This window comes from Salvelinus alpinus, chromosome 3 (assembly GCF_045679555.1).
Source record: "Salvelinus alpinus chromosome 3, SLU_Salpinus.1, whole genome shotgun sequence".
Lineage (NCBI taxonomy): Eukaryota > Metazoa > Chordata > Actinopteri > Salmoniformes > Salmonidae > Salvelinus > Salvelinus alpinus.
Window position 1 is genome coordinate 109,709,179 of NC_092088.1, and position 13,419 is coordinate 109,722,597.

Genomic DNA, 13,419 nt, shown 5'->3' on the forward strand with positions numbered 1-13,419 from the left:
TGAAATGATACAATGAATATGAGGTGAAACAGCAGACTATTAGCTTTCATTTGAGGCTATTTTCAACCATGTCGGGTGAACCGTTTATAAATATTTTTGTACACAGTCCCCCAAATTCAGTTATATATGTATTCAAGTAGTAAACAGTTAAATATTGGGTCCCATATTAATAGCAAGCAATGACTACATGATGAGTGAGAACGTTACAGAGGCATAAATATCAAACCCCCCAAAAATGCTAACCTCCCCTGTTATTGTAATGGTGAGAGTTTAGCATGTTTTAGGGGAATGATATAAAATGCTAACCTCCCCTGTTATTGTAATGGTGAGAGTTTAGCATGTTTTAGGGGTATGATATAAAATGCTAACCTCCCCTGTTATTGTAATGGTGAGAGGTTAGCATGTTTTAGGGGAATGATATAAAATGCTAACCTCATTTACATTTACATTTAAGTCATTTAGTCATTTACCCCTGTTATTGTAATGGTGTAATGGTGAGAGGTTAGCATGTTTTAGGGGAAATTATATAAAATGCTAACCTCCCCTGTTATTGTAATGGTGAGAGGTTAGCATGTTTTAGGGGAATGATATAAAATGCTAACCTCCCCTGTTATTGTAATGGTGAGAGGTTAGCATGTCTTGGGGTTATGATATAAAATGCTAACCTCCCCTGTTATTGTAATGGTGAGAGGTTAGCATGTTTTAGGGGAATGATATAAAATGCCAACCTCGCCTGTTATTGTAATGGTGAGAGGTTAGCATGTTTTAGGGGAATGATATAAAATGCTAACCTCCCCTGTTATTGTAATGGTGAGAGTTTAGCATGTTTTAGGGGTATGATATAAAATGCTAACCTCCCCTGTTATTGTAATGGTGAGAGTTTAGCATGTTTTAGGGGAATGATATAAAATGCTAACCTCCCCTGTTATTGTAATGGTGAGAGTTGAGCATGTTTTAGGGGTATGATATAAAATGCTAACCTCCCCTGTTATTGTAATGTTGAGAGGTTAGCATGTTTTAGGGGAATGATATAAAATGCTAACCTCCCCTGTTATTGTAATGGTGAGAGGTTAGCATGTTTTAGGGGAATGATATAAAATGCTAACCTCCCCTGTTATTGTAATGGTGAGAGTTTAGCATGTTTTAGGGTACCTTCAGAAAGTATCCACACCCCTTGACTTTTTCCACATTTTGTTGTTTTGCAACCTGCATTTAAAATGAATTACATTTATATATGTAGTCGATGACCTACACAAACAACAAATAATGTCAAAGGAGAAAAGCTAAATTATTAAGCTAAGGACCCTGGGACTAAACACCTTCTTCTGCAACTGGATACTGGACTTCCTGACGGGCCAAGTACATCACTGGGACCAAGCTTCCTGCCATCCAGGATCTATATACCAGGCGCTGTCAGAGGAAGGGCCTAAAAATTGCCAAAGAGTCCAGACACCCTAGTCACAGACTGTTCTCTCTGCTACCGCACGGCAAGCGGTACCGGAGCACCAAGTATAGGTCCAAAAGGCTTCTAACCAGCTTCTACCCCCAAGCCATAAGGCTCCTGAACAGCAAATCAAATGGCTACCCGGACTATTTGCATTGACCCCCCCAAACTTTTTACGCTGCTGCTACTCTCTGTTTATTATCTATGCATAGTCACTTTACCTCTACCTACATGTCCATATTACCTCAATTACCTCGACTAACCTGTGTCCCCGCACCGGTACCCCCTGTATATAGCCTTGCTACTGTTATTTTTCTAGTTATTTTTCTATTTTCTTCTTTTTACATCAGTTGATTTTAGTCACACTTAACACTTATTTTTCTTAAAACTGTATTGTTGGTTAAAGGCTTGTAAGTAAGCATTTCACTGTACACCTGTTGTATTCGGCGTATTTGAAAAATAAAATTAGATTTGACCACTTAGTTAATCCACAATAGTAACCTAATTCACAGAGTGAAAAGATGGAAGCCTGTACAGAATACAAATATTCCAAAACATGCATCCTGTTTGCAAAAAGAAACTAATTCTGCAAAAAATATGGCAAAGCAATTAACCTTTCGTCCTGAATACAAAGTGTTATGCTTGGGGCAAATCCAATACCAAACATCACTGAGTACCACTCTACATATTATCGAGCATAGTGGTGGCTGCATCATGTTATTGGTATGCCTGTAATCGTTCTGGCCTGGGGAGTTTTTCAGGATAAAAAAGAAATGGAATGGTGCTAAGCACAGGAACAATCCTAGAGGAAAACCTGGTTCAGTCTGCTTTCCACCAGACACTGAGAGTTGAATTCGCCTTTCAGTAGGACAATAACCTAAAACACAAAGCCAAATCTACACTGGAGTTGCTTATCAAGAAGACAGGGAATGTTCCTGAGTGGCCTAGTTACAGTGTTGAATTAAATATGCTTAAAAATGTATGGCAACACCTGAAAATGGTTTCCTAGCAATGATCAACAACCAATTTGACAGAGCTTAAAGAATTTAGAAAAAATAATGGGCAAATGTTGCACAATGCAGGTGTGGAAAGCTATTAGAGACTTACCCCCAAAGACTCACAGCTGTAATCGCTGCCAAAGGTGATTCTAACATGTATTGTCTCAGATGTTTGAATACTTATCTAATCAAGACATATTTATTTTTTCATATTATTTTACAAATGTTAGAATTTTTCTTCCACTTTGACATTCCAGAGTATTTTGTGTAGATCGTAGACTGTCACATATAGGCCAGGTGTCAAGAAGCAGGTGCAGAAGGTCCTTGTAATAATGAAGAACGCAGTTAAATGAAACATGAGAAGCATACAGAAAGTGAATGGGAAAAAAACAACACTGCCTGATGACTGAGGCTACTGAGGAGTAAATAAAGGGAAGGTAATCAATGTGATGATGAAGTCCAGGTGTGTGTAATGATGACGTCCAGGTGTGTGTAATGATGGTACCAGGTGTGTGTAACGACGGGGACCAGGTGTGTGTAACGACGGGGACCAGGTTTTGCGTAACGATGGGGACCAGGTGTGCGTAACGATGGGGATCAGGTGTGCGTAACGATGGGGATCAGGTGTGTGTAACGATGGGGACCAGGTGTGTGTAATGATGGGGACCAGGTGTGTGTAACGATGGGGACCAGGTGTGTGTAATGATGGGGACCAGGTGTGTGTAATGATGGGGACCAGGTGTGTGTAATGATGGGGACCAGGTGTGTGTAATGATGGGGACCAGGTGTGTGTAATGATGGGGACCAGGTGTGTGTAATGATGGGGACCAGGTGTGTGTAATGATGGGGACCAGGTGTGTGTAATGATGGGGACCAGGTGTGTGTAATGATGGGGACCAGGTGTGTGTAATGATGGGGATCAGGTGTGTGTAATGATGGGGATCAGGTGTGTGTAATGATGATTGCCAGGGCCGGTGGTTAGTAGATAGGCGATGTTGAATGCCGGAGCGGGTGAGGGAGTGTGACAGTAACAGACTTTTTTTGGGGAAAAGGGGGGGAATTCTGACATTCTGTTGGCACTAAGTGAATTTATCTCAAAACAACAAAAATGGTGTCACTGTCCCAATACGTAAAATAGATGGCATCATGAAGTAGGAAATGTATGTGGATATCTTGAAGAAACATCTCAAGACATCAGTCAGGAAGTTAAAGCTTGGTCGCAAATGGGTCTTCCAAATGAACAATGACCCCAAGCATACTTCCAAAGTTGTGGCAAACTGATTTAAGGACAACAAAGTCAAGGTATTGGAGTGGCCATCACAAAGCCCTGACCTCAATCCCATAGAAAATTTGTGGGCAGAACTGAAAGTGTGTGCGAGCAAGGAGGCCTACAAACCTGACTCAGTTACACCAGCTCTGTCAGGAGGAATGGGCCAAAATTCACCCAACTTATTGTGGTAAGCTACTTGTGGAAAGCTACCCGAAACGTTTGACCCAAGTTAAACAATTTAAAGGCAATGCTACCAAATACTAATTGAGTGTGTGTAAACTTCTGACCCACTGGGAATGTGATGAAAGAAAGAAAGAAAAGCTGAAATAAATAATTCTCTCTACTATTATTCTGACATTTCACATTCTTAAAATAAAGTGGTGATCCTAACATACCTAAGACAGGGAATTTGTATCCATGTATATCTCCATGTATATTATATGTCAGGAATTGTAAAAACTCAGTTTAAATCTATTTGGTTAAGGTGTTGGTAAACTTCCGACTTCAACTATTTATCAACTTCTACTGTCCTCTAAAGCCCTTTCAAATTATAGAAACATTATCTCTCCTTCCAGAGGAAGGAAACCACTCAGGGACTTTAAAACAGAGTTTAATGGCTGTGATGGGAGAAAACTGAGGATGGATCAACAACATGAGCAATACTAACCTAAATGATAGAGTGAAAATAGAAAGCCTGTAAAGAATAAAAATATTCCAATTCATGCTTCCTGTTTGCAACAAGGCACAAAAGTCAACAGTGACATGCCACCGGGGTCTGACAACTTGGACGTAAAATTGCTTTAGTAACTCTGCCTACATGTACATATTTCCTCAACTAACCCGTGCCCTTGCACATTGACTCTGTACCGGTACCCCCCTGTATATAGTCTCGCTATTGTTATTTTATTGCTGCTCTTTAACTACTTGTTCTTTTATTTCTTATTCTTATCCATATTTTTTAAAACCGCATTCTTGGTTCGGGGCTCGTAAATAAGCATTTTACTGTAAGGTCTACCTGTTGTATTCGGCGCATGTGACAAATAACATTTGATTTGATTTGAATTATAGGTATAGACATTCAACAAGCACAGCACTTACTGTACACAGATTACTGATGATTGGCTGAGAGAAATTGATGATAAACAGATTGTGGGGGCTGTTTTGTTATACTTCAATGCGGCTTTTGATATTATCAATCATAGTCTGCTGCTGGAAAAACGTGTTATGGCTTTACACCCCCTGCTATATTGTGGATAAAGAGTTACCTGTCTAACAGAACACAGAGGGTGTTCTTTAATGGAAGCCTCTCCAACATAATCCTGGTAGAATCAGGAATTCCCCAGGGCAGCTGTCTAGGCCCCTTACTTTTTCAATATTTACTAATGACATGCCACTGGCTTTGAGTAAAGCCAGAGTGTCTATGTATGTGGATGACTCAACACTATACAGGTCAGCTACTAGAGACTGAAATGACTGCAGCATTTAACAAAGAGCTGCAGTTAGTTTCAGAGTGGATGGCAAGGAATAAGTTAGTCCTAAATATTTCTAAAACTAGTAGTATTTGGGACAAATCATTCATAAAACCCTAAACCTCACCCAAATCTTGTAATGAATAATGTAGAAATTGAGCAAGTTGAGGTGCCTAAACTGCTTGGAGTAACCCTGGATTGTAAACTGTCATGGTCAAAACATATTGATTCAACAGTATCTAAGATGGTGAAAAGTCTGTCCATAATAAAGCGCTGCTCTATCTTCTTAACAACACTATCAACAAGGCAGGTCCTACAGGCCCTAGTTTTGTCGCACCTAGACTACTGTTCAGTCGTGTGGTCAGGTGCCACAAAAAAGGACTTAGGAAAATTGCAATTGGCTCACAACAGGGCAGCACGGCTGGCCCTTGGATGTACACAGAGAGCTAATATTAATACTATGCATGTCAATATCTCCTGGCTGAAAGTGGAGGAGAGATTGACTTCATCACTACTTTTATTTATGAGAGGTATTGACATGTTGAATGCACCGAGCTGTCTGTCTAAACTACTGGCACACAGCTCAGACACCCATGCATACCCCACAAGACATGCCACAAGAGGTCTCTTCACAGTCCCCAAGTCCAGAACAGACTATGGGAGGTGCACAGTACTACATAGAGCCATGACTACATGGAACTCTATTCCACATCAAGTAACTGATGCAGCAGTAGAAACAGATTTAAAAATAGATAAAAAACACCTTATGGAACAGCGGGGACTGTGAAGCCACACAAACATTGGCACAAACACATGCATACACACACACACACAACAAACACGTGGATTTAGTACTGTAGATATGTGGTAGTGGTGGAGTAGGGGCCTGAGGGAACACAGTGTGTTGTGAAATCTGTGAATGTATTGTAATGTTTTTAAAACTGTATAAACTGCCTTAATTTTACTGGACCCCAGGAAGAGTAGCTGCTGCTTTGGCATAATAAATGTATCCATAATAAATACATCAAATTCCACTGTCGTCTAACCCTTCCACTGCTCTCTGAGACTGAACACCCTTATTAAAAGAATCCTGAACCTAAAGAAACTAACCTCAACCCTCACAGGGTCTCTCATCTAGTCACTTCCTGTTAAAACAGGACACTGACTGACATGACTCAGCAACAGGATGTTGGCTTCCTCTTTGAGAAAGCAAAGCATTATGGTAGCTTGGAGGACAGACATCATACCACACATACTAACCTAAAACGATCCTCAAATCTCTGAAGCCCCTTAGAACTAACAGCTAACCCTAACACAAAACCAGACACTAAACCTAACTCTACATTCATTAGAACCCTCAGGCACCTGCTGTAGAACACTCAGACACTATTTAGAACATTCTGGTATGATTTAGAACATTCAGACTGTATTTAGAACATTCAGACTGTATTTAGAACATTCAGACACTATTTAGAACATTCAGACTGTATTTAGAACATTCAGACACTATTTACAACATTCAGACTGTATTTACAACATTCAGACACTATTTACAACATTCAGACACTATTTACAACATTCAGAGACTATTTACAACATTCAGAGACTATTTACAACATTCAGAGACTATTTACAACATTCAGACACTATTTACAACATTCAGACACTATTTAGAACATTCAGACACTATTTAGAACATTCAGACACTATTTAGAACATTCAGACTGTATTTAGAACATTCAGACTGTATTTAGAACATTCAGACACTATTTAGAATATTCAGACACTATTTAGAATATTCAGACACTATTTAGAACATTCAGACTGTATTTAGAACATTCAGACTGTATTTAGAACATTCAGACTGTATTTAGAACATTCAGACTGTATTTAGAACATTCAGACTATTTAGAACATTCAGACTATATTTAGAACATTCAGACTGTATTTAGAACATTCAGACTGTATTTAGAACATTCAGACACTATTTACAACATTCAGACACTATTTACAACATTCAGACTGTATTTACAACATTCAGACTGTATTTACAACATTCAGACTGTATTTAGAACATTCAGACTGTATTTACAACATTCAGACACTATTTAGAACATTCAGACACTATTTAGAACATTCAGACTGTATTTAGAACATTCAGACTGTATTTACAACATTCAGACTGTATTTACAACATTCAGACTGTATTTACAACATTCAGACACTATTTAGAACATTCAGACACTATTTAGAACATTCAGACACTATTTAGAACATTCAGACTGTATTTAGAACATTCAGACACTATTTAGAACATTCAGACACTATTTAGAACATTCAGACACTATTTAGAACATTCAGACACTATTTAGAACATTCAGACTGTATTTAGAACATTCAGACACTATTTAGAACATTCAGACACTATTTACAACATTCAGACACTATTTAGAACATTCAGACACTATTTAGAACATTCAGACTGTATTTAGAACATTCAGACACTATTTACAACATTCAGACACTATTTACAACATTCAGACACTATTTAGAACATTCAGACTGTATTTAGAACATTCAGACTATATTTAGAACATTCAGACTATATTTAGAACATTCAGACTGTATTTAGAACATTCTGGTATGATTTAGAACATTCAGACTGTATTTAGAACATTCAGACTGTATTTAGAACATTCTGGTATGATTTAGAACATTCAGACACTATTTAAAACATTCAGACTGTATTTAGAACATTCAGACTGTATTTAGAACATTCAGACACTATTTAGAACATTCAGACACTATTTAGAAGATTCAGACACTATTTAGAAGATTCAGACACTATTTAGAAGATTCAGACACTATTTAGAAGATTCAGACACTATTTAGAAGATTCAGACACTATTTAGAACATTCAGACTGTATTTACAACATTCAGACTGTATTTAGAACATTCAGACACTATTTAGAACATTCAGACACTATTTAGAACATTCAGACACTATTTAGAACATTCAGACACTATTTAGAACATTCAGACACTATTTAGAAAATTCATACACTATTTAGAAGATTCATACACTATTTAGAAGATTCATACACTATTTAGAACATTCAGACACTATTTAGAACATTCAGACTGTATTTACAACATTCAGACACTATTTAGAACATTCAGACACTATTTAGAACATTCAGACACTATTTAGAACATTCAGACACTATTTAGAACATTCAGGGACTATTTAGAACATTCAGGGACTATTTAGAACATTCAGGGACTATTTAGAACATTCAGACACTATTTAGAACATTCAGGGACTATTTAGAACATTCAGGGACTATTTAGAACAGTATCCTGCGTTCCATTGACCTTTACTGCATCAATTGTAACGTTGTCACGGTAATGTCACACCAAAGAAAGTGGTGTGTGTGTGTGTGTGTGCGTGTATGTGTGTGTGTGTGTGTGTCAGGCAGAGCTGTAATCCTACCTCTCTGTTCAGCCATGGTCTGTATCACTTAGCAGTGGTATAATAGTCTTTCTATTCTCTCTCCCTCTCCCCCCTCTTGCTCTCTATAACCTTCCCCCTCCCTCTCTCCCCCCTCTTGCTCTCTATAACCTTCCCCCTCCCTCTCTCTCTCTCCCCTCTTCTCTCTGACACAAACGGCTCTCTTTGCTCTCTATCTTCCTTCCTTTCCTCTCTCTCTCTCTCCTCCCTTTCTCTCCCCTCCTTCCCTACCTTGCTCTCTTTCACACACACTGCTCTCTCCTCCACCCTTACGCTGCACCTCTATCTATCAACAGGCTCTTTATTAGAACAAGCTGCCAGCCTCCTCTCTCTCTACCCTCCTCCCCCTCTCTTTTCTCTCCTCCCTCTTCCTCTCTCTACCCTCCTCCTCTCTTTTCTCTCCTCCCACTCCAACCTCTCAACTCCTCCCTCTCTCTTCTCTCCTCCCTCTCTCTCTCTCTCCTCTCTTTTCTCTCCTCCCACGCTACCCTCACCTCAACACTCCCCCCTCTCGCTTTTCTCCTCACATCTCGCTTCTCTTCTCTCCTCCCACTCCAATCTCACCTCAACAATCCCCCCTTTCTCTACCCTCCCCGCCCTCTCTTCCCTCATCCCCTCTCTCTTTTCTCCTCACGTCTCGCTTCTCTTCTCTCCTCCCACTCCAATCTCACCTCAACAATCCCCCCTTTCTCTTCCCTCCACCTCCTCCTCTCTCCTCCCACTCCAACACTCACTTCTCTCCTCCCCTCTCTCATCCCCCTCTCTCTTCTCTACCCTCCTCCCCTCCTCTCTCTTCTCTCTCCCCCTTTCTCTACCCTCCTCCCCCTCTTCTCTACCCTCCTCCCCCTCCCCTCCTCCCCCTCTCTTCCCTCATCCCCTCTCTCTTTTCTCCTCACGTCTCGCTTCTCTTCTCTCCTCCCACTCCAATCTCACCTCAACAATCCCCCCTTTCTCTTCCCTCCACCTCCTCCTCTCTCCTCCCACTCCAACACTCACTTCTCTCCTCCCCTCTCTCATCCCCCTCTCTCTTCTCTACCCTCCTCCCCTCCTCTCTCTTCTCTCTCCCCCTTTCTCTACCCTCCTCCCCCTCTCTCTACCCTCCTCCCCCTCTCTCCTCCCACTCCAACCCCACCTCAACACTCCCCCTCTCTATGCCCTCCTCCCCCTCCCACCTCACCTCAACACTCCCCCTCTCTCTTCCCTCCTCCTCCTCTCTTCTCTCCTCCCCCTCTCTCTCTCTCTCCTCCCCCATCTCCCCCCCTCCAACCACCCCTCAACACACCCTCCTCTCTGTTTCTCTCTCTGGGTTCAAGGAGAGCTGGGTACATCTAAATGTGTGTGTGTGTGTACATATATAATCATATTTTGACCCTTTCTCTTTCGTGTTTCTTCAATGTTTCCTAATTTTTCATTTTGATAGTCTGAAAGTGATTAATCAGCTCTTTTAGTTCCTCAAACACACAGACTGGTTGACTAATAACAAAAGGGGAAGGGTTCGGGAGACAGACAGAGAGAGAGATGGTGAGAGAGAGGCAGACAGATTGAGACAGAGAGGGTGGGTGGGGGAGATGAGAGACAGAGATACAGAGAGGAGAGAACATTGTTAGTGTGGTGCCTATCGTGTTCGCCTCACAAACAAAATGTCCACGGTTAGAAACCGGGCTGAAACAGAAAGCTCCGCTTTTCATGAGTGCCTTATTATAGGAATTCAAATAGATTTTTACTGATATTCGTTGCATGTGTTTACTCCTTGTAGATGCTTCAAGCAGCAGTTTCTGTAGTGTAGTGGTTATCACCTTGGTGTAGTGTAAAACCGTAGCACAATTTTGATGACCTTTTCTGCCATTTTGAGACATGGTTGAATCACACCCAGGGACACATTAATATTTATAACACATTGTTACACTATAGTTAAAACAGGGATCACATGACAGCACAGTTACCCTGTTAATTAAAATAAACACTTTATTCCCTCAGGATTTGGTACACTGTACTTAAAACAATAATTACATGAAAAGTTTAATAAAGTTTAATCCGTTTATGGATTTTTTTCAATTGTCTTCAATTCTTTATTATAATAAGGTTTATTCCCTTATCATTTTACAAGAGAGGAGAGGACCCACTGTGATTAACTAGTTTTACAGGAGAGGAGTGGAGGGGACCCACTGTGATTAACCAGTTTTACAGGAGAGGAGTGGAGGGGATCCACTGTGATTAACTAGTTTTACAGGAGAGGATGGGACTCACTGTGATTAACTAGTTTTACAGGAGAGGAGAGGACCCACTGTGATTAACTAGTTTTACAGGAGAGGAGAGGACCTACTGTGATTAACTAGTTTTACAGGAGAGGAGGGGACCCACTGTGATTAACTAGTTTTACAGGAGAGGATGGGACCCACTGTGATTAACTTGTTTTACAGGAGAGGAGAGGACCCACTGTGATTAACTAGTTTAACTCGTTTTACAGGAGAGGAGGGGACCCACTGTGATTAACTAGTTTTACAGGAGAGGCTGGGACCCACTGTGATTAACTAGTTTTACAGGAGAGGAGAGGACCCACTGTGATTAACTAGTTTTACAGGAGAGGAGGGGACCCACTGTGATTAACTAGTTTTACAGGAGAGGAGTGGAGGGGACCCACTGTGATTAACTAGTTTTACAGGAGAGGAGAGGACCCACTGTGATTAACTAGTTTTACAGGAGAGGACCCACTGTGATTAACTAGTTTTACAGGAGAGGAGGGGACCCACTGTGATTAACTAGTTTTACAGGAGAGGAGGGGACCCACTGTGATTAACTAGTTTTACAGGAGAGGAGAAGACCCACTGTGATTAACTAGTTTTACAGGAGAGGAGTGGAGGGGACCCACTGTGATTAACTAGTTTTACAGGAGAGGAGAGGAGGGGACCCACTGTGATTAACTAGTTTTACAGGAGAGGAGTGGAGGGGATCCACTGTGATTAACTAGTTTTACAGGAGAGGAGAGGAGGGGACCCACTGTGATGAACTAGTTTTACAGGAGAGGATGGGACCCACTGTGATGAACTAGTTTTACAGGAGAGGAGAGGACCCACTGTGATGAACTAGTTTTACAGGAGAGGAGAGGACCCACTGTGATTAATTAATTTTACAGGAGAGGAGAGGACCCACTGTGATTAACTCGTTTTACAGGAGAGGAGTGGAGGGGACCCACTGTGATTAACTAGTTTTACAGGAGAGGAGTGGAGGGGATCCACTGTGATTAACTAGTTTTACAGGAGAGGATGGGACTCACTGTGATTAACTAGTTTTACAGGAGAGGATGGGACTCACTGTGATTAACTAGTTTTACAGGAGAGGAGAGGACCCACTGTGATTAACTAGTTTTACAGGAGTGGTGTAACGTCTGCTTCCAACTCACACTCTCAAACACCGAGATCCCCTGAAAGCAGCTCCCTTTCCAGATCCCAATCACCTGAATTCTAATCACCTGTTCACACACCTGTATATCATTATCACACACTATTTAGTTCAGTTCTTTGCACCCCATTACTGTGAGGTATTGTGTGTTTTGTGACACACGGCTTTCAGAGCGCTGGTTCTCCCGTGATGTACTCCTCCCGTGTAGGATAGTTTTTGCCTATTCCCTGTCTGTACTTTAGCCTATTGGATTTCCTGTTATCTACCCATTGCCTGATCTCCTGGACTACCTTACTAGCCTTTTCCCTGCCTGTACTGTTGCCCTTTTTGGACCCTCTGTGTATGACCTTCTGCCTGCCTCTGACCCAGCTACCTGCCTCCTCCTATGGTCCTTTGCAATAAACACCTGCTGCGCCGTGCGCTTGACACCAGCTCTCGGTCTCCCCTCGTCTTCATTACAAGAGGAAGGCTGCCCACTCTGATGAACTAGTTGTACAGGAAAGGAGGGGACCCACTGTGATTAACTGAGTGCCTCTTCAGAACAAGAGAGATGGAGAGGAGGGGAACCACTGTGATTAACTGAGTGCCTCTTCAGAACAAGGCATCAATATCCTGAGAGATGGAGAGGAGGGGAACCACTGTGATTAACTGAGTGCCTCTTCAGAACAAGAGAGATGGAGAGGAGGGGAACCACTGTGATTAACTGAGTGCCTCTTCAGAACAAGGCATCAATATCCTGAGAGATGGAGAGGAGGGGAACCACTGTGATTAACTGAGTGCCTCTTCAGAACAAGAGAGATGGAGAGGAGGGGAACCACTGTGATTAACTGAGTGCCTCTAAAGAACAAGGCATCTATATCCTGAGAGATGGAGAGGAGGGGAACCACTGTGATTAACTGAGTGCCTCTTCAGAACAAGAGAGATGGAGAGGAGGGGACCCACTGTGATTAACTGAGTGCCTCTAAAGAACAAGGCATCTATATCCTGAGAGATGGAGAGGAGGGGACCCACTGTGATTAACTGAGTGCCTCTAAAGAACATGAGAGATGGAGAGGAGGGGAACCACTGTGATTAACTGAGTGCCTCTAAAGAACAAGGCATCTATATCCTGAGAGATGGAGAGGAGGGGACCCACTGTGATTAACTGAGTGCCTCTAAAGAACATGAGAGATGGAGAGGAGGGGAACCACTGTGATTAACTGAGTGCCTCTAAAGAACAAGACATCTATATCATGAGAGATGGAGAAGGGGGGGACCCACTGTGATTAACTGAGTGCCTCTAAAGAACAAGGCATCTATATCATGAGAGATGGAGAAGGGGGGGGAC

At 41.6% G+C, this 13,419-nt stretch overlaps 1 protein-coding gene across 3 annotated transcripts in view; it reads right to left on the bottom strand.

Moving 5' to 3' along the window:
- entpd1 (ectonucleoside triphosphate diphosphohydrolase 1) overlaps window positions 1-9,220 on the bottom strand; it is a 96,057-nt gene extending 86,837 nt beyond the window's left edge. For all 3 annotated transcript variants that reach the window (XM_071394836.1, XM_071394838.1, XM_071394837.1), the window contains exon 1: window positions 8,676-9,220. In XM_071394836.1, coding sequence (XP_071250937.1) covers window positions 8,676-8,691 — 16 coding nt within the window. In that variant the 5' untranslated portion in view covers window positions 8,692-9,220. The remainder of the gene's footprint in view (window positions 1-8,675) is intronic.
- Window positions 9,221-13,419: the final 4,199 nt, after the last annotated feature.